This window comes from Drosophila erecta, unplaced genomic scaffold (assembly GCF_003286155.1).
Source record: "Drosophila erecta strain 14021-0224.00,06,07 unplaced genomic scaffold, DereRS2 tig00000000-arrow-pilon, whole genome shotgun sequence".
Taxonomy (NCBI): Eukaryota; Metazoa; Arthropoda; class Insecta; order Diptera; family Drosophilidae; genus Drosophila; species Drosophila erecta.
The window spans coordinates 17265450-17292008 of NW_020825194.1; the positions used below are offsets into that span (position 1 = coordinate 17265450).

The window sequence follows — 26559 nt, forward strand, 5'->3', positions numbered from 1 at the left end:
TGCTAATTTATGACTCATTAAAATGCTCTGGAAAATAAGCTGTTAAGACTTATGACAATCGGTTTCCAAAGCCCAGTGATGAATTTTTTCCCTGTGTAGCTGTCGAAGTCGCAGTGGCCGGAGCTAAAGCTGGAGCAATGAAAATTGCTGAGAGCGCCCCGAGGGCTTCCAACTTGGATTGGGACTGGACATGGTTGGGGCTCCGGTCTCTTGCCGCTGCTCTTGACCACGATCGATAAGGCTCGCACACACACGGCCACTTCAGACCTCAGACTTCAGAGGGGGTTTTCGTGTAGGTTATGTTTATGAATTGTCTTGCAGATTTTTGCACACGGAATTATGCGTTTATCTCAGAGGGTTCATTTCGCTGGTTGCTGCTGTTGTAGCACTGGCTGCCGCTCTCATTGTTGCTGTTATTGCTGCTGTTGCTGCTGTTGCTGCTGTTTTCCATGGCCTGGGTAATTAAATCGCAAGAAGCTGATAATATATGGAAAAGGGCTCAAAGTGTGCAGGAAAATGGTTTGTTTTGCCCCTTTTTTTGGCCAAAAGGGTTTTCTGGCTCTGCCGCGCAATTGCGGCTGCTGCGCTTGCTGCTGTGGATTTGCCCGCTAGGAAATTATTCATGATAACAGAGATTGCATTGATTGATTGTGTGGCTGCACTCGGGATGGGTTCGACTCGGATCTCCTGATCAGGCTTTGGGTGCTCCGAGGTGCTTTGGTGGGTGGAGGGGGGCTTGGGAAGGGGGCCGTGGGGTCGCTGGGTTCCTGGGAGCTGTTGCATCGACGGCTACCGAGTCTGAGTTATTTGGGCTATTAAATGTCTGTGATTTGGCCATAAGTTATAGGAACATCGACAATCAATTGTTGGCCGGTCTAGGCGGTTACCACATGTGGCAGTAGCTGGCCGCTGGCCGCTGGCAACTGCATGCTGAAACTTAATAGTCTTCGAAAGGAATTCGGCAAGAGCGCTCACCGAAGGATATTCATACTTAATATGGAAAACTTATTTGGACTTTATTGGTTTTGGCATTTCAAATGAAATCATGGAATTAATTTTTGTAATAAATTATGTTATCAGGTGTTTGGTTTATCTAAAGCGTGTCAAACTTTTTACTGCCACTCCTAGCTTTTCAACCACAAAATCCGTTGGCACTTTGACCTTGTTACCCTGCCATATATTTTAATTGTTTCTAATTAAATTGCTTTAGCTAATAGCACTGTACGCAATAAATAAAGCAACTCAAAACTAAAAATAACTGCAGACATAAACCCAGTTAGGAGCCCTTAAAATATGCAATGAAAACGCTTTTGGCCTCGATTCGCACAGAAAGACAAGCCCAAAGTTGAACAACCTAGAAGAGGAGCAGAGTGGGGACCATGTATATGACCAAATATTGGCACAAATGAGCGTGTCTCCAGTGCATTGACGAGTCCCCCTTTGGTATCGACCAAACAGAAGACGAGCCAATACCGGAGAGATTCCAGGACAAGCCCCCATCGCATTGGTAAGCTGCCATGGCGACAATTGCATTGCTGCGAAGGAAATGCTAATGGGTGTGTTTTGGAATCTTGCTGACAGGGCACGACGTGGCACCAAACCCATTACCAAGGCACAGTAAACCATATACCCTTGGATGGGGGATGTTGGGCCGACCGAGTCTATAAAAGACCCGACTCGTGTTTGCCGCCGTTTCAGTTCAACTTCATCGCGTCGTCGTCCTGTCGTCCTGTCGCTCACTCTTTCGCAGAAGCAAAGAAACAATTAAAGTGCAACCGCAAGGCGGAAGGAAGTGCATACCACAAGTGATTCCCCTGCTCCCGCGCCGAGTTGCATGTTGGATTGTGCCACAAACTTTTAGCCAAGTTCCCCCGTGCCCCGTGCCCCATGCCCTTGTGTGTAAAATGAAAGCAGACAACTTCTTCAAGTACGGCGCCCCTTTGTACCAACCGAAAAATACCAATCGGAGCCACTCGCACTCGCAGAACCACACCGGCAACATCGGCCATCTGACATCGTCGCCGCTTCTGACGAGCGACGACCTGCGTCATCTCACCCAGCAGCGGTCCACCGGATACTCGGACAGGGAGAGCCTCGCCAGCGTGAGCAGTGCGGGTGGCCGGATAAAGAGGCGCTCGAGGTAATCCTTCCGGAAGGAGCAGCGGTGAAAGTGGGAGCTCAAACTTTCGAGATGTCTTGAGATGTGGTCAAAAGTTGTTGTCCTTGTAGTTGCTTCTTCAGGAACTGACAGATGCAGTTTGCGTCAACTTCTGCTTGCGAATGACAAAGCAGCTGCACAACATTGTAGGGTTAAGTCATCGAAGAACATTTTATTTAGAATTTATTTTCTGTAATCGTAAGCGTTTTATAAGATTCTTTTGATGGCCGCCCTCTAAAAGTTAAACGATATCAACAGAGATTGTTTTAATGGCAAGCATGATATAGAACCCATTATCTTTCAATCAAAGCATAAAATATAATTTTAGAAAATCATGATAAATAGATTCTGCTGGCAAATTTAAGTCTGGGCCAGATATTTTGTTGAGCAGTCAATAATTTATATATTATTTAAAGAATGCTGTTAAGAATCGTGTGCTGTTTCTTTATTTTATTATCATAAAGAAAGAACGTAAGAAATCTGGTTCTACGCATAACGTCCAGGATTTCTTGAATCTATACCCACTTGCTATGAGGTATCCAGGATTCAACAACCCTTGTAGAGGTGTTTGCTCAACCATGACGCATGCACTCGGCCACAGGAGCAGGGTTACATTTTTATTTTGGCCAACCCGTCGTCCTGGCAACAACTGCAACACCAACTCCAATTGTCACCCCAAAAGACAACTTCAGATAGGCTTTTTTCGTTTCGGGCACAGTTCCATTTTCCACTTCAGTTGCTGAGCAGCTTTGTTCTGTAGCCAAATTCTGTCTAAAAATGTGATCCTAGATGTGCCCTCCTACTTCCCCATAATTTTTAGAAATTTCCCGATGAAGTCTTCGAAGGGAGGCATCACCAAGAAGAGCAAGACCATGGATTACACCAACTACGCCTACAATGAGGCAGTGGGTCGCCTCAAGGTAATGCTGGCCGACAACTCCTACGTGGCACCCAAGCTGGGAGGAGGTGTGTCGTCCTATTTGCGCAACCTCAACGAGGATTCCGGGGACAACTTCTCGGACAACCTATCGGTGCGTTTGGCAACCAACTCAGTGCAACGAAATCCTGTAACATTATATTTCAATAGGTAATTGAGCGACCCGTCTTCTCGGACATTTCCAAGTACTTGTCGCCCAGTCAGAAGTCGCGGATTAGCTCCTATCGTCCCAAGAAAAGCTACACCTCGGGATATCTGTCGGCTTCCAAGGAGAATCTAGCTTCCACTCCTTCGCTCTACCCGAGCGCCGCAGTGCCGTCTGCTCCTCTTCCCGCGGACAGCGTCCCGGCTCCTGTGGAGATCTTCAGCTTTATCGAGAAGCAGGAGGACTACATCGAACAGCTGGAAAAGGAATCGAAATACTGTCGCAACGAGCTGACCAATCTGTTGGGTAAAGTAAAGGATGTGATCAATGAAAATGAGCAGTTGACGGAGAATGCTCGTTCCGAGCTGGTGGGTCTGGGTTCGGGGAATCCCAAGCATCCAATTGCCACCACTAGTCCTTCCTCGGACAGTGACGAGCACTTGATGTTCGCCAGTGGACGTAAGACACCGTCTACTCCGAGGAAAGGTGCCTCCAAGGGACAGGTGCAGAGTCCTCGTTATGCAAGCGCTCCCAATATAGTTTACGAGGCCAGGATCAGCGAACTGGAAGCCGAATTGATGCAGGCCAGCATCGATCTGCGGCGTTTGCGTACCGAGAACGAGGAGCTGAAACGGAAGCTGGCTCATACGGATCCCCTAAGCACTGTGGCCACCTTGTCTGGAGGATCCAACTGCGAATTGCATCGCAAGCAGCTGGAAAACCTGCAGCAGGAGAAGCAAACTTTGGAGGAAAGTGTTCGTCACTTGCAGAGACTTCTTGACGAGGCTAAGGCCCAGAGTCAGGGTAGCGCCTCGTCCAAGCGATATATCAACGACTTGGTACAGATGGAGCGCTCCCAGGCTGAGCTGGAGGTACGCCACCTCCGGGATGAACTGGATCGCCAGCACGAGCGGGTCAGGGAGCTGCAGCACGAGATGGCCAGGCGGTTGGCCGAGGAGCGGGCCAGTGCCGAAAGGCGCTACAACACCCAGGTGGATCAACTGGGCGGAGATCTGAGTTGCCAATGGGAGCAGGTGTCCAAGCTCCAGTTGGATCTGGAGCGCCAGAAGCGCTATGAAACAGATCTCAAGCGGGATGTGGCCAGTCGCAATTCGCAGATCGAAGAGTTGAAAATGGAACTAAGAGCCAATAGGACCACCTTCCTGGCGGACATGGCGCAGGTGAATGCAGAGAAGCAATCTCTGGAGCAGGACATCACCTCGCTTCGCCTTCAGCTGGATCGGGCTGCCAGGGAGGCCAAAACGGAGGCAGCTCGTCTTAATGCAGAAATAAACTCGCTGAGGCAGCGCCTGGATCGTGGAGATGCCGATCTCCTGCACTCCAAGCGAGAGGTCCTGCGGCTCAATGATGAGATAGCCAATCTAGAGAAGGAGGTAAGTCATAGGAACTCCCGGCCTTAATTAATTGGATTACCTATCACATTTTGTACAGCTTGCTTATGGGGAGCTGAAGAACGAGATACGACCCACCAAAAAGGATCTGGACAAGAGGATCTCTGAGTTGCAGGATAAGCATGGTAAGTGGGTCAAGTTAACACCTTAACAGAATCACTTCTACCTTTCTACACCCCTATCACCTATCACTATCCTCTCTATGAACTCTGGTTAAGCTATTGATGCTCCTATTGTGTTCTGCGGTGTGTCAAATGATAGAAAATCATTCCAAAGAAACTCTATTCCAAAGATTCGAACTCGAAAGTAACTACAGAGAAATGTTCAATAGTTTATCCATGAGTTTGTTCTGTAGCGCGTTGCATTCAATCCCATTTAAAAGCATATAAAACATGTATAACTAAACCGTAAATGTCTGTTTGTAGCGGGAACGGTAAATGAGCTTGAGGAAATGATAACATCTCAGAAGCAACTCATGGATAAACTGACCAACGAGTGCAAGACCTTAACGGGCAAATTAGAGGACACGACCTACAAGCACAAGTAATTATGATCAAATAATAGCTAAGCGTATCACTAGCAATTCTGCAATCCGAAATCCTTTTGGCCTTTATAAACATACATATTTAATACCATAGTGTAAGTCTAAATAATACCAGCTCAATTAAGTTCTATAGTCACATCGTATTATTACAAAATGACACCCCGTGGTATGTGAGCATTTGATTGAAAGCCGCACAGCGCAATATGAAATTCAAGGCCAAGCCAAAGTTTTCCCACCAGTACATTCCGAACACCAATTTTCTTTTCCGAGATTCGTTCCACACCAAAGCAAACGCAATAACACAAACATCTCGACCTAGCTTGAGACTGGATTAACACGCTGTACTTGTACTTCTTCAAACCTTTCTTTCGCTGCCTACCCGCCACGCAAATTTCATGGTAATTAGAACCAATTTGCGATCTCGTGATGCCAACAACAACAAGCGAGCCACTGACCACAGCACCAATTGCGGCTCCTACAACAATAAAAGAAAGCGCAAACGAGTTCACTTTGCCGCCTGATCTGGAACTGACCGATTTTCCAGGAGATGTGTCTGTTGATGTCGCTGCTGCCACAACTGCGGATGTTGCGGATGTTGCCGGCGAAGGCGACGAGATCCTGCAGAACATAATCAGAAGCAATGAGCGGCTGGCCAAGGAGTTGGCAAAGATGCCGCCGCTTCCCAAGATCTCCAGCTACAAGAAGTCCAGAAGCAGAGCAGAGGCACCAACGCCGATAGCAGCAGCATCTGCAGCAGCAGCATCTGCAACAGCAGCGACACCAGCGTCATCCAAGATCAAATGCTTTTGCCCCAGTTTCATGCGCCACAGACACGAGCATGAGCACATCCACACGTTGCGCAGACGCAGCAGCGAGACGAGCGTTGCATGCTGCCGCAGTAGTCGCAACAGCAGCAGGCCAGCAGCAACATCAGCGTCGCCAGCAGCAGCAACATCGGGCAGCAAAGCGCGTACACAAACCACGCACAGCAAGACCATGAAATCCACCCTAGATACGCACCACCAACACGAGCACCACCGCACCACAAGCAGCAGCTGCAGCAGCAGCACCACCGCCGAGCCGGATCATCATACTGGCTGCTGCCATCCATGCAAAACGGATCCGTTGCCTTGGCTGCAACAGCATTTAGTTTTGAACCAGATCCTCAGTAGAAGTGCCACCGCCTGCCAGCCCACGTGTCAAGTGCCACACTTGACGGTGGATGCTGATGGTGTGGCAGCCACATCGGCAGATGCCACATCCACTGCCTGCCGAGGTCCTGGCAGCAATGCTCTGAGCGCCAGCATCAAGCCAAAGATGTACTTTGAGCAGCTGCTGCGCCGAGACGGTTGCCACAAGAAGCCGCGGCCGCCCGTCAAAGTGGACGTCAATGTGCGACTGGTGCCCAAGCAGCCGAAGCCGAAGGTCACGCGCTCCCTGAACGAGACGTTCGTCAAGGAGGTGGACGAGGTGGCACAGGCCCTGAATGAGACCTTTGTCAAGGAGACGTCGCCAGAGCTGGCCCAGATCGATGAGCAGCTGGCGGAGCTGGAGGATCGCGAGCAGGTGGACGAGGAGACGGAGGAGCAGGAGCAGGCCACCAAGCTTTGATAGAGTGTTTCTTAGCCACAAGAATAGTATTAAGTTTTAGGTATATGCATAGGGATTATCCACTTGTTCATTTCAATTTATAAGAATATTTAGGCCACTTCATTTACTTCACAATAAGGCACTTCAAAATAGTACACTTAGCGAAATGTTTAAGTGCAATCCTAGAGGCTCTTCATAATTTAATTGCGAGCACTAAAGTCTAGTTAGATTATAGCACTTTACAACTAATTCTTTAACTTGCGCTCGCAGCTACTTGTATTTTTTGTGAGCTTCTAGCTTGACCTCATTTAAGTTGACATATTTTCTGTTTCTGATGAACCACAGTCAGGAGAAGCAGCACCTGCGAGCCACAAACGAGCAGCTAATGTCACGCCTTAGGCAAATCTGGGGCAAATACAAGGCACAACTGCCAGTGCACCAGGGATCCCCGGAGCTGAGCTTCCAGGACTTGCGGGCGGAGCACCCAATAAAATCCGAGACGGTACCTACCAATAACTAATATCATTCTCCCTTTTTTTCTTCCATCTGCTCTCTTTCTATCCTTCCGTATCTCGATCTCTATTCCAACATTTAAACCTTCTTGAAGAGAGGAAATATCTGCTTTGCAATCGAATCTAGAGTATCTGTCCAATCGCATGTTGAGTAATGAGGAGCATATGAGTAAATTAGATAGCTCACCACACGATTATACTAGCTTAGTACCAGGAAAAGGTAAATTCCCCAATTCCCATCCATAACCCAGTAGAGCACCGCCATCCCATAGTCCCTAATTCTAAACTGATTTAACCACCCCATCAGAGCCGGAAGCTGAAGTCAAGGAGGCGGATCTGCCCGATTAAGACCCTATTTAGACCCTGTCACACGACCATCCATCCATCCACACACCTATGACACATGATTGGCGATCCACTCTAATCAAAATTCTTGTGCTCACACAGCCGCTTACGACTACCAGGCAGCGACATACGGCACCCCAATCGAACCCATACAAAGCACCCCACTACCACACAACAGCGCCAGCGACAGTGATTACACGTCCGGAGGGATTGGCTTGGGCGATGGAGCAACTGGAGCAACTGCATCCGCAACAGCAGCGGCAGCCGCAGCAGCCAGTATTGCCGCAGGAGCAGCTGCAGCAGCAGCAGCAGCAGGATCGGGATCCACGGCCACAGGGCGAAAGAGCAGCATCGCCGACTATGGACTCCAGGATAACGATGACGAGAATCTCAAGGACAACCTTGGCCTGGGCGAGAAGCAGCAGCAACAACAGCTGCAGGACCTGGACAGGCAAAGGGAGCGAGAGGAACGCGACCGGGAGCTCCAGCAACTCCGCGAGCAGCGCGAAAAACGGGAAAGGGAACGCGAGCGGGATCGGGAGCGGGAACGGGAGCGGGAGCGGGAGCAGGCCGAGCAGCAGCAGGCGGAGCAGCAATCACAGCAGCCACAGCAACCACAGTCGCAACCTCTGGCAGAGAGCAGCATTACCAATGCCGGCAGCGCCAATCTGGCCGCCTACAACACCGACTACAGTGCCTACGATCAGCAGCAGTACGACGCCAGTGCCTATGATCCCAATGCCTATGGCCAGCAGCAGTACGAGGGGCAGCAGTACGACTACGGCGACGCGGGAGCCGGCTACGACTATGGAGCAGCTGACTATGGACAGTCTGGATACCAGTATGACGCCGCGCCAGGAGGCACCGCAGCCGGCCAATCACAGTCGCAGTCCCAGTCCCAGTCCCAGTACCAGGCACCAGCTGCCGCCCAGCGAGTGTCCACGGAGTACAACAGATCGCCACCGCCACAGGCAGCGGCGGCAGCGGGCATCACGTCCCCGCCAGCAACAGGAGCGGTTGGAGCAGCGGCAACACCTGCTTTATCAACGGCGGGAGCAGCCGGAACAGGTGTACCCGGAACGGGCCGACCACAATCGCGCCCGGGCAGTGGAGCTGTGGGGTCAGCAGCTGCTGCTGGAGCAGTCGCCGGCGGAAAATCCGCTGTGCCACAACAGCCTGCCGCGTCAGCCGCCGGCAAGAAGTAGCTGGAGTCCTGACTGCGAGGATCGCCTGACGCTGGAGTGCTCCATCAGTAGTCCCAGCCTGATGCGCTCGTCCAACGATGAAACCTGCTCGGAATTGGCCGATCTCAGCGAGACCTTTGTGGTCCTGGCTGCCAATGGCTCGGGGGAGGAAAGCTTGTCCCCGGCCCACACCACCATCATCACGGCCAGAAGGTCAAGTGCTCCGGCCGTGGTCCAGCCAGCGGGCATTGCCAACGAGACAGTCACCATCGAGCGCCATCTAGATGCCCATCAATAGGGGTCAGCACCGAGTTCTCTAGCAACAGTTTCTTCAATCAACATACTTCTACACATGTGTTCCAGAATTAAGCGTAGACGGGAAATTCATGTTTTATAACTAATAAATCCATTCAAAATATGTTGACTTTGTTATTTAATTTTTAACTAGCTAGCCTAAGAGATTCAAAGGTATAAAAACTACAGTGGTCTGGATAAGGGAATTTTCGTGTTAGATATATGTAGCTTGAGGTAATGATTCCATTGTGAGGCTGAGCTTAATGACTGCATAATACTATCACAATACTCTCACGCCACAATCACTTATCTTCCTTTTTGCCACTTGCTTAATTTCCGGCAGTAAAAACTGTTAGCGTTAGAACTAATAAACAACTTCGTGATGTAAGTGCTTTGCGCCACGCAATCCTGTCAAAACAACCAGAATGATAGGCAGACGGGCATTCTTCATGTCCTGACTGACATCCTCGTCAATTGCCAGCGACAACTGGGCCAAGCACTCATAAAGTGGCAAAATAAAATGAACTTGACTTTGAGTTTGAGTTTGGAGGTTAGCCTTTTGCTGATTTCGATGGGGCAACATGTAAGCAACATGTTCGACACGAATGTAAGCCATTTTACTAAGGGTGCGAGATGGGTGGGGTACGATCTAGGAGATGTCTGGATAGGCGGTTCCTATCAGGCGCATACCATTCCATTTCCATTCGTGAGAGACAATCGTGGCGGAGGCGTGACCCAACTGGATGTGGCAGGGTTCCTCCGCCGGCGTGGCGAGGAAGCAGGCGGTGTACAATGCCATATCCAGCTCGGGCGAGGTGCCCACAAATAGCCCGGTGACTGGCTTATTGATGTTGTGGAACGTGTGGCGAACGCTGAGAACCATTTGGTTGTGCTGCGGAAATGTAGAGTTCCTCTTTTGTAAGGCCCATCTGATGGATCTGTGTTGAAAACGTACCTTTCCCATTTCCTTGTGCTTCGTCCAGCCCTTATAGTCCACATTGCCCCGTTGTTCCTGATCCGCAAGGTACAGCCAGTTATGCAGTCCCAGGGCTTTCTGGTCCCGAATCTCTGCCATGAAGACGTGCTCGAAACTGGAGCTGCTCACAATACCACGAGCCCTGGAGTAGGGAGTGAACCAGAGCTCCTGCAGCAGGCGCAGCTGATCCTCATATTCAACGCTCACAATATCTAGAGGGCATTGGATAGATCTACTTAGCTGACTTATTTCACTTAAGACCAACTCACCCTTGTTTACCAAAAAACGCATGGTCAGCTTCATCACACGCGTTCCCATCACGGCCCTGAGGAAATCGTGCTGCTCCTGGACGTGCTCCGACGTTGGATGCTCTGGCACAGCCACGTCCAACTCGTAGTTGTCGAAGAGCCTCATCAGAAGAGCGGTGGTGGAGTTGGCATCCCTGGCCAGCAGATCCTGGTGCAGTTCAAAGAGGCTGAAAGGTTCAAAGCGATTTGATTTACCATGATTATTAAATGGCACTATAAACTCTTTTATTGATGTTTTTTTATGTTAATGTTTTCTTAACATTCTGCACATTACTCACTTTCTAGGGGCGCGATCATCATGAGCGCCGGAAGTGGTCTTCCCCTGGATATTCACCTTGTAGAGATATGGACTGACCTCGGTCTCCTCCGCGTAGAGATTCTTCGAGAGGGTCAAGACGTCATCGGGCGTTTTGGGCAGCGGTTTGCTTTGGAAGTACTCTAAGAGAAAAACACGACGTCCGTTCTCTTAGGAAACACAGCTAAAGCTAAAGAGACAACTCACCGTAGAAGTGCCAGCTCAAGATGCCAATGGTGACCAGCAGGCCCACGATTACGAATCTCTTCAGCTTCTGGCATTTGGCGCTGTCGATGTTGCTAGTACTGTTTGTTTGCTGCTGCACTGCGTCCATTGTGATATAATTATCCAATTACGATTAGTCAAACATTTGTTTTTGAACCTCTGTTTACTTTCCCAACGCTCGCTGTTTATCTTCAGCCAAAACCTTTGCGTTGATCGAGTTTTATCTGCTCTTTCCAACCGACTGCCTTTATAGCTGAAACGACACTGAGCGAGTTGGCTCCACTGCGGATCTGGGCGCTCACATTCTGAACAAATGGGTAGAGCCCCAAAAGTGTTTTGGGCTCTCTGGGGGATCATTGTTGTGGTTTGTTTTCCCTCGCGAGCAGTTTTTGTTTGTTCGGTAGCGGATTCGTTGGGCCCCATTGCTAAACTTCAAGTTGGAGCAAATAAATGACAATATGCAGCATATGGTGGAATTAATGTGGTGGTATAGTTTCAGTGGTAAGTGCAAGTATGAAAGCACTCAGCTCAATTAGTTTCCTAAAGGAATATAGCACAATACAAAATTTAACAGAAGAGCTACTTATTTTATTTACTGCACATTGTTGTTAAAACCACTCACAAGTTAAGTTCGATAATCGAATATATTTGTATTGGTTTGATATAAATATTTCCATTTTATAGAATAACTTGTCTGTCCTGATCTGTGAAAGTCAGACAAAAGGAATCAATTTATGCCTCTCCACAATACTTCTGATATCTATAGATATTTAAAATTCAATTAATATTTTTGTGGTAACATATGTGAGGTACTTAAGGAACTTCATCCGAAGACACTGATAATTACTAACATCGTGACTTGATTCAATCATCTGGGAGTACTAAACATTTGTATTGGGGTCTCGACTGCAATATAATTACCTCCAAATTGGGTTTAAACCATACTGTGTATAACAAAAAAACTTCAACAGGAAACTGTGACGTGATTAGAACAAAAATTAACAAACCATTCGTGAACAAAATATTGTATAATTCGACACTTATAATTACAGTGCGAAATTTTCTTAAGGCTTTATGTTTATTTTAATAGCAACAACACGTTACTTTTATATTGTTTGGACTACAGTGCCAATAATTAGCTACAAATTGTCTATAAAAAATAAATAAAATACTTTGTCGCCAAAGAGGGACTGATATGAACTTCTTAACTTTCACAGTTTAATACCAAGATGTCTATCATGCTATGTTTAAATTAACCTTGATGAATAATTATTCAAGACACGGGAAAACAAATAGCTCGACACGAAAGCTTGGAGTTTGTTAGAATTTAATACACCTTGTTCAAGAATTCGGTATACTAAGGGAAAGTTTTACAAATACTGAAGTTTATTATTATAATCTTCACTATTCAGCAAGTTGTTTGGTTTGGTTCAATCAATTAATATTTTCAAACTTGTTTCAAGATATCCGATTACAACCGAATTTCGTGAGGGGCTTTATGCATAGGTGAATATGATCAGCAAAGTTATCCAACAGTTAGTTCTTTATAAAAAAGTGAATATATCAGTTTTGAAGTTTTTCGTTTCGAATTTTAGATGCTTCTATCAATCTATTGATCCGCACATTTCATTGATAAATTTCGATTTAGAGTATTGGCAAGCATTCTCAAGTACTACTTCCCAAATCTAGTGAAATGGAAGACCAATACGTATGTACGTATAGTTTCACCCAAGTTGACCCCTCTGGATGATGGCGTACGAAGATTATCAGCTCGGAAATTTTTGTAGCTACGATTGCTGCGTTATTTTAGTGGCAGTTGTTGTTGCCGTTCGGAAGGCTTTTATAAAAGCCAGTCGGCCAGAAATTGTATTCAGTTCAAATATTATCGGCGTCGTGTGCAGTTGCTCGGCATTTAATACAAGCTGTGAGTGTGAATTGGAAAATTGTGTTCTATCCCATCTATATTTTGCAAATATTTGTAGTTGAGTGGTTGCACTCGTAAATTGACGCTGCTTACAATTTCCATTCATATAGGAGCAAAATAAACAATCCGGGTGTGGTGTGATATCTGAATCAACTCATTTTGTTGGGTGTAAATTGGTAATGCTTGTTTGTTTTTCTGGCACATGGTTTATTGGAAATTACTGGGGGAGGCTTATTAAGTTAGTGATTGTGAATAAACATTTATAAAAATAGTATAACGTGCGATAAGCCATAGCGCAACTGTTCATTTGTGTTTGTTTTTTTTTTTTTTATTAGTATTGTTAGAGTAAAGAATAGAACAATTGGGATGATATTGGGAATCTTAGGTAACTCTATGCGTGTTTATTATCCAACCAAAGATTAAAACAGACAAATCTAAAGGAAATATATCATGACTTTGCCAAAACTCATTTGTAGGGTGACATAACTAGTTTTAATTACCTTTGAAGCTTAAAATTCCCAATAAAAAATTAGCTATTCTTTCGTTTTGCTGAAATCTGGACAAAATCTTTATTTATATTTTAAGATAGCTCAGAAATATGCAATTGTTAAATAATATTTTTTTATAGCTCGTAAAGCTTTGATTACATTGCGCATTTAAAGAAAGCCACTGCCCAACGGTTATATAAGCTTTCCCCTGCTCTAAGCCCAAGCTTTTAAGAGATAGCTTTGTTAAAGCCAGCACTTCGACTGCGCTCTTCTAAATCGTCGGAAGGTCCACAGGTGTCACTGGAAAATGTTTGATTTGAGAGTGCTACTTCGACAGGTGCCGTGCCATTTGGTATTTGCTATGAAATGTGACACCATATCGGTGGACTGTCCATAAGTGGGCTCCACGCCTGATCGGAATATCAATTGATTTTTGGCAGGTGGCACACCTGAAAGCCCCCCTCGCACTACGTCCCTGTCCAAACTCTCGCTCTCTAGCATGGGCAGCTTTTGCTCCACAAGGTTTTGGCGGGCTCTCTCTCGCGAATCTTTGCCGGCAGAGAGTGCGAATTTGGTGAGTTCGCTCCCATGAGAGGCCCCACAATTTGCCCGCGCTCAGTTTTCAACCTGAACGCAACGTGTGCGGTTCTTTGCAGCGCCAAAAATTCGCACTGTACGGTTCGGTCTTGGGTTTTCCACGGCACAAAAACCAATCAAGTGCGCCAATTAAAAAAGTAGTAACCAAAACTGGGAAATCCGGGAAATATACATATGTGAAAATAATACGATAGCAGGAGAAATTTAAACGATAGTGGAAGCCCTACGGAATTATGAAAGAATTCGGTGAATAAAAGCACACGGCTAACGAACTGTAAATACGCGCTATCTTCCCCATCGACGGCGCTCAACAGGCAACCAACAGCTGATTAAACGCCCATTCTGTGCGTTTCCTACATTGTATATTTAAATTTCGGATTTTTCGGGTTCGTTGAGTTCCTGCATTTCAAAGCCGTAAGAAACCAAAGAGCCGCACAGCAGCGGACTTGGAATTTATGGATTTCTGTGGTGTCCTTGCAAACAAGTGTCGCCTCTGGCAGAACCAGATTATTATTGTTGTTTTTCGTGATTACGATTTCTTTTGTTGTTGTTGTTGCTATTGCCGTTGTTATTTTTATTGTTGTTGTGGCAGTCATTATCCTTAATGCCCGCGATGAGGACATAAGTGCGCCTGTGTGTTTTAAGTGGCTGTGTGTGTTTAAGTCAGGCATTTTGGCTTAAAGAGGCAATTTCAGATGCTCGAAAGAGTTGGGAATTCATTTAATTTAATCAGCTGAAGCATCATAAGTAACAATCACCGTAATTTACATGTTGTTACCATTATATGGTTCAGTTTTCTTCTCTTTGTAATCCGATTACTCAAATTTCGTCATTCTTATCAAGCGCACTATTCTTTTCCAATAGAATTATTAAATCTAAATTAAATTATATTTAATTTGATTAAAGTTTGCGCGTTTTCTTATTTTTTCTTTAAGTTCTCTCAAATTTATATCAAGTGCCAGGGTCTGATATTCGCCAAAAATCAATTTATCCAAATATTCTTTCGTCGAGCCCAGAACTTCCAAAGCCCTTTGAAATTGTTTTAAAGTTGTTAAAAAACCAGCTCGTGTTTCGAGAGTTCACAACACTTCACATCTGGCACTTGCCAACCGAGAGTGTGTTGTTTTTGAGTTCTATAAAATAAATTCACATGCCGAGGGAAAAAGCGAGAGGAACAGAATTGCAACCAAATCCATAGCGACACTTGAGTGGCAGCATCACAAAACAAATATTCACGTACACTCGCACAAACACAGACCTCCTGTAGGAGGCACTTTGCCAACACCTGACCTGCCAGCCAGCCAGTTAGCCTGCCTGCCACGCCTACCCCACCTGTCCCACCTGCTCCGCCCTCAACCCACATCCCTGCGCCCCCAGGACCTGCTCCACACGGCTGACTGTCTAGTAGCTGTCCATCAAGTTTGCCTTAATTTAATTAAGCGCTCAATGTCCTTACTGGCAACACTCTCTCTCTCGCACTCACAATGGCAGCATACACTGGGAGAAATTAATTATTTAATTCGATCAAGTTAAGTGTTGAAAGAAAGGATTACCACTAATCACTTAAAGAGAGACTTTTAAAACAAACATTTTTCCCTTTGAGTTGAAAGGATGCGATGTGTAAGGAAAATCAAATGCAGCTGACTTTTAAGACCCCAGAAAATGATTGTAAGAATTGGTTTCTGAGGAAGAGTGCATTGGGATCGAGGTCGAATTTTTTCTGAGTGCTGAAACACAAGGTAACGCTTGATTTGTTGCTGCCTTTTTTCACTCTTGACTGCAGCAGACACTCACACCCACACACTCGCGCGACTACACACACACACACATACACCCGCACACCAGTGGCCAGCACTTATACACTTACAGGCCCAGACTTGAACCGCAAAAGCCACAGGCCATTTTGGCATGAAGGATATTACAAAACGCACACAGACGCGCACATCCTGGCATATGTAGTGTGCTGGTGTTGGTGTGCTCCCCGAAGGGGTCTTGTAGACAAGGTTACTGAGAGATGGCACATTTTTTATAGTGGAATCTTTGCCTGCACCGCCGCCCATCGTACACCGCCCGCCTGCCACCTCCCACCTTCCACCTGCCGCCTCCACCCACATTTTCCAGAAAAAAGCAACAATAACATGGCGGCCACCTGCTGCGGCTGCACTTGAGTCGATTTCCCCGTTTCATTTTCTTTTTCTCTGCCTGTTTATTTCCTCTGTAACCATATCTACTCCGTTGGTCTGTCTTTCACTTTGTGCATTTTTAATAAACTTTTGTATTTACTTTTTAGAAATAACATTCCTTTGGCTTGACTGCTGTTTTGCTGCTTTTCCCTATGGTATAATGTTTTTGTCATGCGGATAAGAAGGAACAGTCAAGTAAAGAACGATAAATACTTTATTTATTATTCATCAAGTTCCACTGGTTAAGTGCGATTTTTCTAGTGCTCTTCTAAATATTATATTTATTTTCCATGTGCGGCCTAAATTTTTGGTATGGAAGTTTGGTTTTCTCTTACTTGTTTTGTAGCAATTCGAAATACATTTGTATTTTTGTGGAATTCCATTGTGTTCTATGTCTCGCCATTTTTATTGTGGTCTGCATATTATATCGCAATTTCAGGGAGCTCTTGCTGTTTACATTTCCGCCTTTCGCCCAGAGAATTCTCCCGCAATCTCCCATTCGCAATAGCTTTCGCATTTTCCACAGCTCTCCGTGGAACACAGGGGCATGATAATTTTCGCAGCCGAGAGCCAGCCACAAAGCTCGGTGGATTGGGGGTCAACTGGGGGCAGGTCGAGGGCAGGGGTAGGGTCAGCTAATGAACTCGAGAGCAGGCCACGCAGACTGGAGATGGGAAACTATTATATAAACTGATTTGCAGTTAAGGAAACTATGTACTTAAAAGTTATGAAACTTGTATAGTGTCTTTATTTGACAAGTATCTCTTACGAACTTTACGAACTCTCTAAAATACTCTGCTCTAGATTTCGTTTAATCATATTTAATACAGGTAGCATTTTCATGTTCTACAAATTATATTTATTATCATCTAGGCACTATCACGCTACCATCCCTATGACAAGGCTATGTTGAAAACTGAATGAAAAGAGGGTTTAGGTGTGGGAAGGTAGGTTTGCTGGGCTTTTTGCTGCGGCTAAACTGACAGACGTTAATTTGAGCTCGGATATAATGATGATAATGATGTTATTTTGCCTCTGTTGTTTGACGGCGAAGGCATTGACTTTTAGCACGTGCTGTGCGCTTATTTATATAAGGCACTGTTTGTTGTTTTGATTTTGATTTTGCTTGTGCCGCGCTCGTTGAGTTGCATTGTAAAACTGTCAATTTCAATTAGAGCGCCAAATAGAGACCGAATTAAATTGAATTAATTCCATTTTCTCACTTCACTTTCAGCATAAAAGCCATTAAGAGAGGGCTGAACACTTAAAGGGAAAGCTGAGGAGAACCAAAACGGAGCATAAACATGAACAGCGATGAGGTGCAACTGATCAAGAAGACCTGGGAAATCCCCGTGGCAACACCCACAGATTCTGGAGCGGCGATACTGGCGCAGTTTTTCAGCCGCTTTCCGTCCAACTTGGAGAAGTTTCCCTTCCGTGATGTTCCACTGGAGGAGCTAAGTGTGAGTTAGACTTTATACATAGGTCCACCAATAAACTCAAGATTAACTTGCTCTATTTTCTTTCAGGGAAATGCTCGCTTCCGAGCACATGCCGGCAGGATCATTAGAGTCTTTGACGAGTCCATCCAGGTTCTGGGCCAGGAGGGCGATCTGGAGAAGCTGGACGAGATCTGGACCAAAATTGCCGTTAGTCACATTCCGCGGACCATTTCCAAGGAGTCTTACAACGTAAGTCGGCCACCAAAAATATCGACAAACAGGATAGAAAACAAGAGAACACGCTCAGCTATTGGGAGTTCAAAGTTGAAACTTCAAAATGGGCATCGATAAAAGATTTTTGTATCTGACATATAAGAATGTTATTTTTTTTAAGTTACAATTGAACTTAATTGAATTGTAATTAATATATAAATTTACTTTTTTTAGCAACTGAAAGGAGTAATCCTGGAAGTGCTGACAGCTGCCTGCAGTCTGGACGAGAGTCAAGCGGCCACGTGGGCCAAGCTGGTGGACCACGTGTATGGAATCATCTTCAAGGCGATCGACGACGATGGCAACGCCAAGTAGATGAGGCAAGTGGAGTAGATGCAACCAAATCGCGGAAGGATTTGTGCAACACATGCACAGCTTATGTAGTTCTAAGTAATTGATAAATGTTAGCTATTCTCGTTTTGTAATAATGAATGCGAATGTCCAATACAAAAATACACACACAGTGAAAACTTATGTCTGCGTAGAGCTACTCACACACGCGCACACCCCACACACATACACCCGCACTTGCATTGCTCTGTAAAGCTTTAACCCATTGTCAGCCTTAAGCACTTGATAGCGAACAATACATGGAATCAGCAAAGGAGAAATAAGAAAGCTTATGAATAAAATCCAGTTTGAAAGCATATCCTATTAAATTTAGAGTTGTTTTGTAGTATTTAAAAGACGTCTTTATGTTAAACTGGTTTTTAATGGTGCGGATTTTATTATAGTAAGAATTCTCAAAAAATAGTACGTTTTAGGGGTGTTTTAATCTGAACAATATTTCAAAGTTGAAACTGGCACAAGGACAACGGTATTCAACTTCATTTCCCATATTGTCATACTTGCTTAAGACAGATTGTAAATAAAAAGAGAAAAAACTCCCATATGTCCATATGGAATTCCATAGTGTGTCCAAATAGTGTCCAAAATTGTACCTAAAAAGCATAGAGTATCTAGATTGCTTCGGTTTGTCCGTGCACATGACATCATAATTAAAATAATTGTCCACTCACTCATAACTAGAACAACGCAGAAAGCATTTAAGCACACTCGAAAACCATTTCCGCACATGATTTTCCCCCACCACAGCTCCCACTAAAAGTTGGGCAAACAATTGCAAACATCGCTCAGCTGCGGCCGCGTTGAAAATGCTATTAATTTCAGTGGATCTAAATGCTCATAAGGGGTTTTGGTGGGGCGGATGCGGAAAATGGGAAAAGCTGCTGCTGTTTTAGCCGAAATGCGTGAGCCGGCACACAATGTGCATGGTGACATTGCGTATACGTCATGAGAGCGTTTGCAAATAAAAAAGCGCATTTAAAAGAGCGCTGCAAAAATTACAAAATAGAACAAGGGAATTGTGAAGTGTGCTTTTGCGAAATGGGTGAAAGAAGGTGTACAGTAGAAGCTTGCTTGAGTATATTTTCCAGATTTTAAAGACTTTATTTGGGGGCGTTTCATGGCGCAGAGTTTCAATTTATCAGCCAATTGACTTCGACTTCAGATAACAGAGCATGCTGAGCTAACAGCGGCGCTGTTATGTACGACTGTTATCGGACTGTCTTCTTATCATTGGTGAAATGTTCGAGGCGTTGGTGAAATGCTCCACCAAAATGCCTTCGACGAGCTTTTCCATAGTTTGGCCAATAATCAAGAACAAAAAATAACAAAGTGAACAGTTTACCAAAGCGACCGCGAATTTCAGTTCAATTCCGGCAACGCGCGCGCACCGTAGTGGGCGAGAAATTTTTTTTTGACGGGCAAACCTCGCGCGATAACATATATCGTGATATATTTTTTGGATTCTCCTGCCGTCGACTGCAAAATATAATATTTTCCATGCGCCTCTGTGATTGTGTGTTTTTGTGTTGTGCAAAACTTGTTTACGCTTGGTAAACATATAAAATAAATGTGAATGTACTGGCAAAACTGATTGCACGATCTCCGAAAATCCCTCAATAGTTCTTAAGCATAAAAGGGGAATAATTTGTGAAAATAATCTAAAACGTTTGAAATTTTTCCGACAAAGAAAAAGGTGAGCTGGCAGCTCGGATACTTTCCTCTGAAGCATGTCACAAGCATTCCTGACATTCAGGTTCGACAGGTCTTTATAAGCTCTTACCCAACATTTTGTTGAGGAAGGAGGCTGCTGCTCCGGATTAGACACGCCCATCAGCAATATTTCATGCAAATTCACTTTCTCACACCATACGCACTCGCCGCCACCCCCTTCATCTTGTGATGATAAAAGCAAATGATTGCAACACAGCATTTGTCCCCAGGGAAAATATTGCAAAGTCTCTATCCCCTAGTTGCGAAATTAAAATAAAATACCTAGATGTAAATTCCCCTCTGGCTGCGGCATTAGACAAAGTACCTTGGTAATCAGGAAGGGGTGAGGGCCCACATTGACTTTGTGCCACACATCTGATACTGTTATTATTGAATTTGCATAAATCATTGAAGCGGATTCTTTTCAGCTTCGCTGAATGGGGATTTCTGCAGCAGCACAAAATGGAATTTACTGCCTGGGGCATAATACTTAACTTTAAGGTTATGCGATGGAAACTATGAATACCTGATTGGATTAAGAGACAAAGGGGTCAGCTTCAAAATCCTTTAATAGCATGATACAAAAAATAACTAAAAACGTATATCCGTGAGCTTATGCTAGATATTTGGAAAGAGTAAGTAGCAACACAGATTAGGACATAACGATAAAACTAAAGCAGTTTATAAAACTCTGGCCGAACTACTTCGTGACCTTCTTTTAGAGAAACTCTAGAAATTCAAGAAGACATTTTCATTGTCATGGTCAGCGCTGTAAAAATCCCATTTTCTCGCTGTACGAAAATATCAATTATCCGGTTCTCTTTTCGCTGTACACATTTTTGCGACTGGTATCCTTCCAATGCCTTTTTCTTTCAGCAACTTGACTTGCAAGCCATTTGCAGCATATATTTCCAGCTCTATTTGCCAAGCACCCCATGCATGGTCATGCTGCGATGCTGTAAAGTAGGCAGCACTTAGTAAATCAAACACCACACTGCGTATACATAATACTGGCGAGGGCAAGGCCAAAACTAGTGGTCATACCTCCGTGTGGCATATGTGCATTTGCTATAGCCGCACGATAACGTAAATATTCATTAATCAATTGGTAAGCCAACACCCGAAGAAATATGACCATGTTTTTGTAAAAGGGTTAGGCTAACAGAATAGACCAAACTTTCCCCGCCCAAATGCTTTTGGCGATTGTTTTTTGCAAAAGTTGTGAACTAGTTTCCGTTAGTTTCCAAATAGTTTCGACGATATGAGTTGAGGAGGGAAGTTTTTAAACTCAACTAAGCCGCCCAGTGTTTTGGTTTTTCAGTGCTAGTTCCGAGTTTCACTTCTTATCCTTAAAGTAGCAAACTTTGTGGGAGCCAGAATTGACGGGATGTTGTTCCATAAAATACTCGAATCGCAGATGCGTACTGGCATTCTAGGCACGGCTCTGAAATTCGTTCAAAATTAATTAAATCCATTAAAGCACCGATTTAATTGCAGGTAACTTAACACACATGCCATGGATGCCACCACATGTTCGTTGTGCGGCTGCAAGGATATTTACACAAAACCTAGGGCATTTCGCCATAAACATTGATGGTGTCAGAGTTTAAGCTTATTTACTTTATTTATTGTCTAGACTGTAAGCCAGGGGTCAGATAAATGCACGAAATCCCTGGAACTCGGATTTATTTTTAATTGTACCTTGCTCACTTAACCGGTGTGACAGTCTAAATTTAATCGAAATCAGGCCAGCATTAAAAATTCATAAATAATATAAATTTAGCATGGCTAAAGCCCTTCGATTTAGCTGATGACAAATGGGCATTTAAGTTTCATGCAAATGGTGGAGATCTAAAACCGATCTATATTTTCGAATTCAAAAGCGAGGCTACCGAGAGATATTATAATGGGGTTGGCAACTGATGTCCCCAAATGGATTCGCCCACTGAATATCGTGTAGGAATATCTGTTTATTATGGACTTTTCCGTAATCTTATCGAGCTGGTCAGGCAGACGGCAGAAAAGCGTCTTGATTGCACATTAAAAATAAACAAATGCCTATAAATAGACCTAAAATACCCAATCGTAGACGGTTTGTCTTGCGACGGCGTTCGCGATTCATTTCCATTCGATCGCCTTGTCTATTTGGTAAAGGTTATATACTCGCAATAAAATACACCGATACTCTGATTGTTATTGAACATAAAATTTTTGAAGTAGCTTTAGATTGAAGTGGTCTAATCGCTGTGCAAGTTTTTATGGTTTACTATTTGCACTTAATCATTGTTGACATTGAGGAGCTTCAGTTATAAATAGAACTTGCGTTCGGTTAACGGCTGAGTGAAAACGCGAGTGACATAACAAAGTAAAAATAATTTGTGTACATTGTTTTGCTATTAACATTAAACTTAAATTTTCTTAAATGCGATTTTACAAATTTCACTATTTAACTGTCTTGAGAAGTTTTCCTTTAGCACCATGAAAAACTTGAATAATGAAATTTAAGTTTAAGTTCAGGTCTTGGTTTGAGAAATAAATTCGATTTCAATTGGCACAGCTTCGTACAAAATTTTGGAAACTTTTTGACATTATTATTATGCCATAAACCATCCGAAACTTGCAAACACTTTGACATTATTTTTGTACCATATTTCAGATAGTAGAAGAGAGCTTTTTTATCTTTCCCTTTACGTGAATATCTTTTTGCTTGGTAAACTCAAGTTTGGCTTAATGTGAGTAAGATAAATCAAGCTGTCTTTAAACTGAACTTCCTTAAATCCTTAACACGAATAAAGAGAACAAAATTAAGAAAATTTAAGCCTAGCTTGACAGCATTGCGATATTTATACCTTAAATGTTGACATAAAACAGTGCGTATGAACAGATGCCTCAAATAATTGCCCAGAAATTTGTGAATATTTAACTTCAGTATTAAAAGGCTCGCCACATAAACAAATCCCCTAAACACTGTGTGCATTTGAAAAGTTCAGCGAAGAATTTTTGTGGTCAACGAGTTTGCTTTGCGGCTCACAGTTACAGCGGGCATGCAAAACCCAAAATCACATCGATTTAGACTTGTTTGCTTTACACATTTGAGTGCCTGATAAAGCGAAGACGGAAAAGCATAAATAAAAACACGGCAACACGGACGGCGTCCATGTGTGTCTGAGTGCGGGGCTTAGCACGCCCGATGGGCTTACGATTTGGCCAGGCTCCGGGCCAAAAGCAAAGCGTCTAAAAGCACCGTGAGTGGCAAAAGGTTCGGCGGTGCTACGCGGTCGGGACATGATTGATTCGCCCGCCCGGCGGTCGACGCTGCTAATCAGTCAGTACGCAGCTATAAATAAAATGACGTTCGACTGAAGACCTGCGCCTCAAACTGATAAGAGCGCCGATGATGTTCATGCCAATTTGTTAATAAATTTATTTTGATTCGCTGCAAAATGATTTACCCGGCTTCTATTTCTGGCCTTCTGCCAATGCAAATAGAGGGCTTCAGTATGATTGATGTCGGATAGCACTGGTAGTGCGGTCGGTGGGCCAATGAAATGGGGCTCCTTCGATTCAGCGATCCGATCCACCGATCGCCGATATCGCTGGCAGCAGGCACATGACCCACACAGAGTCCTCATATCTAGCTGGCATTTGGCATTCTATTTTCTGGATTGTCATCGACCGGGTGATGAATTCTTATTAATTGCCGACAGCTCCGATTGCCCGCGAATGTTGGATTGGAGTTGCAAAGCGATTGGCCCGGCGGCTTCCCCGTTCCATCATCATCATCATCAGGTCGCTCCCCATTCGCACTGGGGTTTTCCACGCGCCATCGAAGTAGAACAATCGGGCGTATACGCAATCTCAAGTTCGGCCTACACACGGCGCTTTCTCGGAAAAAAGATAAAATGTTCTTGTCTGGCCCCGGGGGAAATACGAAAATAGAAAACTGCCTCTGGTGGTCCTTTTAATATACAAATACCCGTAATCACTCACTTAAGCAAAAACTATTTTTTTTTTTCATTCCAGATGATTACTTTTAAATATGCTAAAAATTAACCACATATAAATTAAAAACCAATTGCTGTAATCGACTCCTTAGATTAGTTTAATAATAAATGACCTGAGTTAAGCACCTCAATCTTCCAGTGCAAAGTTCAACTGAAAAGTTATTAACGTTTAGCAATTGTTCGGATCCGCATGACTAACTAAAACAACCCGCTCCGATACTCAGCAATCATTAGTTCCCCGCTTGTCGCGATTAGATTAGGAATCACCGAAAGTTTAACTAGACTTGGCAGCATGTTGACTACCATTTGACACGTTTTTTTTTTTTTGTCTATTTTAATTTTTTGTATTTGTAGCTTGTTTTTCGGTTAGTTTGCCACCTTGATGACGTTTTAATAGATTGCAGACGAATGTTTTGTGACGCCGCGATTTTAAAGCCTTTCAAGTGGCCAATTGGTGAGAGATTTCCATGAATATTCCACTGAGCACCCTTCATTCGGTCCTTATCAAGTGGCCCAATGCAATTCACAGCAATCCAGAAAAATTGCCATAAACAACACAGGTGGTGCTCACTATCTAATGCATCAGCTTCGACGGGAATTGAGCAAATGATTGGGCACCAGAAGCAGTGAGTCAGCACCTGGGATCCATAAAACCCACCTTCCATTCAACAAAATAATGTTGTTAGCGCACTGTTATGGTGGGAATCGTAAATAAAAATGTGTAATATATACATAGCGCGCGATGAGGTGCTGTTTACTTTTGGAGACATTGGGAAGTAATGCAGTTCACTGAAAGATAAAGTTGGTTATTTCCTAAGTATCATTAAATGGCGTATTGAGGCGGTGATAACTGGCGTGAAAAATAAATTTACGACTTGGAAGCTTCTATTTCAAGAACTGGGGATCTTAAGATTTTGTAGAGGCGTAAATTGTCTAATAATTGATTTTAAAGATATCATATTGAGGTATATTGAGGTGCATCACATGGAAACCTATTCCCCTACAAACTTCTTTTTCTTTTCAACCACTCTTCATTGGCCTTTAAAGCACAAGCCCGTTTCATTTCTCCATGTCGCACATACACATTGCCCCCAAGGGCAGCGCATTAAAACTTCAATAATTTATGTATTCCTGAGGAGCAGTAAGCGAGGGAACTGCTAATGACTTCAATTTCTTGATTCGCACCATTCGCAGGAGCAGCTGAAGGCACTTCGACGGCAAAGGCAACATGCAGCGGGCAAACTTCGGCTCAATTATGCGCGCAATCAAAGCAACTTAATTACTCCAGAGTTCTCCGGCAAACACACAGGGGCGCAGAAATATAGAGACCGCAATCACCGAGCAGCTGTCTAATAGAGAAGTGCTGCGACTATGCAAATTAGCCAAACCAATTCACAGAGACAAATTGGTAAACAAAATGACACTGAAAGCGCCAGGCCCAGACTCAGACCCAGACCCGCATCACTCGATTTGATTGAAGTACCAGTTCCAAGAGAAATTGTCAACAGTATCCAAATTAGCAGACGCGCTGGCCTGTTCCCAATGCTCCTCCTGCTTTTCCTGTTTGGCCTCGTTTTTGGCCCAGAGGATTGTGTGGCCAATTGTCGCGAGGAGCCAGCACGCGATTGCGAGGCTATTTGCGATGCGAGGGGCAGGAACTGCACCATTCGGGCATTGGTTCTGCTGCCAGATGATAATATGTACCAGGCCTCCCTGCCGCGGGTCCTGCCAATTCTTAAAGTGGCCGAGCAGCAGATCCGGTCCAAGTCCTTGATACCTCCGCGCATCGATTTCGAGTGGCTGGCCCACGACACCAAGTGCGATGCCTCCCTCGGCGTGATTAAGGCCATGGATGGCATTATCAAACAGTGCGCCCAGGTGATCTTCGGACCCGTCTGCGATTACTCTTTGGGTGAGTTTAGGGAACTGGTATTTTCCTCCCACTCTTCCATTTTTTGTTTTTGTAAAATGATTTATTTTTCAAATAAATAATTTCCTTGTGTGCTAATCCCATGCAGCTGCAGTAAGCCGGATTACCAAATACTTCAATAGCCAGGGCACCCCACTCATATCAGTCGGAGGTTCCACCTACGACTTTGAACAAAAGAAAACCGATTGTAATGACGAGTTCTATATGCTATTGCGAACCGGAATGCTCAGTTTCGAGACTATTTCCGAACTGACCATAAACGTGATGAAGCGGTAAGTGCCATAAATTTGTCATCCTAAGTCTTGCCAGCTTATTAAGTCTTTCTGCAGACACAACTGGTCGCATTCCATCTTCTACTATGAACGGGATGGCCAGCGGAGTGTGGCCGGAATGCACACCTGCTTCCTCATGATGAAATCCTTAGGAAAACAAATGCGTAACGAGAACATGACATTCGCCCAGTTTCCACTTGAGCCCAACTTGACAAATCGTACGGAGGAAATGCGCCGAGAAATTGGGAATAAACATGCAAGTGAGTGCCCAAATAACAGAGGGTTTTGCTGTTAACTTAACATGCGTGCTGTTAACAGAGTAGTTTCACCAACGACTTAGCCAAGACAACAACCGAGCAGCAAGTGCAATTTACTAATGTAGCTTTTGCAGTGTTAACCATGCGTTATGCAGCTTAAGATGGGAACAGTTGCATTAATGCATTTCATCATCTGCATTATTGTT

The 26559-nt window shown here is 44.4% G+C and overlaps 4 protein-coding genes across 12 annotated transcripts; 3 read left to right on the plus strand and 1 right to left on the minus strand.

The window, feature by feature from the left end:
- The first annotated feature begins 1696 nt into the window (after positions 1-1696).
- Positions 1697-9245, plus strand: LOC6553252 (serologically defined colon cancer antigen 8 homolog). Of its 4 annotated transcripts, XM_001980083.3 has the most exons (8): positions 1697-2140; positions 2979-3189; positions 3246-4634; positions 4693-4777; positions 5078-5195; positions 7394-7518; positions 7746-8557; positions 8649-9245. In XM_001980083.3, the coding sequence occupies exons 1-8, from the start codon at positions 1905-1907 to the stop codon at positions 9123-9125; spliced, it is 3453 nt and encodes a 1150-aa protein (XP_001980119.2). In that variant the 5' UTR covers positions 1697-1904; the 3' UTR covers positions 9126-9245. The 4 variants fall into 4 exon arrangements, with proteins under 4 accessions (XP_001980119.2, XP_026837972.1, XP_026837976.1 ...); XM_026982171.1 differs by lacking the exons at positions 5078-5195; positions 7746-8557; positions 8649-9245 and adding an exon at positions 5603-6847 and having other exon boundaries at positions 7394-7429; XM_026982175.1 differs by lacking the exons at positions 7394-7518; positions 7746-8557; positions 8649-9245 and adding an exon at positions 5603-5764.
- LOC6552977 (poly(U)-specific endoribonuclease homolog) lies at positions 9244-11236 on the minus strand. Its single transcript, XM_001980082.3, has 5 exons — positions 10908-11236; positions 10684-10843; positions 10367-10572; positions 10077-10309; positions 9244-10013 (listed from the first exon to the last, which is right to left on the minus strand). Exons 1-5 carry the CDS (start codon positions 11032-11034, stop codon positions 9771-9773), a joined length of 969 nt encoding a protein of 322 aa, XP_001980118.1. The 5' UTR covers positions 11035-11236; the 3' UTR covers positions 9244-9770.
- A 1551-nt stretch (positions 11237-12787) lies between these two features.
- Positions 12788-18491, plus strand: LOC6552976 (globin CTT-VI). Of its 6 annotated transcripts, none has more exons than XM_026975700.1 (4): positions 12788-12849; positions 17352-17580; positions 17647-17808; positions 18007-18491. In XM_026975700.1, the coding sequence occupies exons 2-4, from the start codon at positions 17422-17424 to the stop codon at positions 18145-18147; spliced, it is 462 nt and encodes a 153-aa protein (XP_026831501.1). In that variant the 5' UTR covers positions 12788-12849; positions 17352-17421; the 3' UTR covers positions 18148-18491. The 6 variants fall into 6 exon arrangements, with proteins under 6 accessions (XP_026831501.1, XP_026831500.1, XP_015010163.1 ...); XM_026975699.1 differs by lacking the exon at positions 12788-12849 and adding an exon at positions 13948-14348; XM_015154677.2 differs by lacking the exon at positions 12788-12849 and adding an exon at positions 13948-14320.
- Positions 18492-19478: 987 nt separating this feature from the next.
- On the plus strand, positions 19479-26419 carry LOC113563744 (atrial natriuretic peptide receptor 3). Its single transcript, XM_026975998.1, has 5 exons — positions 19479-19873; positions 25089-25806; positions 25913-26096; positions 26154-26356; positions 26415-26419. The coding sequence occupies exons 2-5, from the start codon at positions 25266-25268 to the stop codon at positions 26417-26419; spliced, it is 933 nt and encodes a 310-aa protein (XP_026831799.1). The 5' UTR covers positions 19479-19873; positions 25089-25265.
- Positions 26420-26559: the final 140 nt, after the last annotated feature.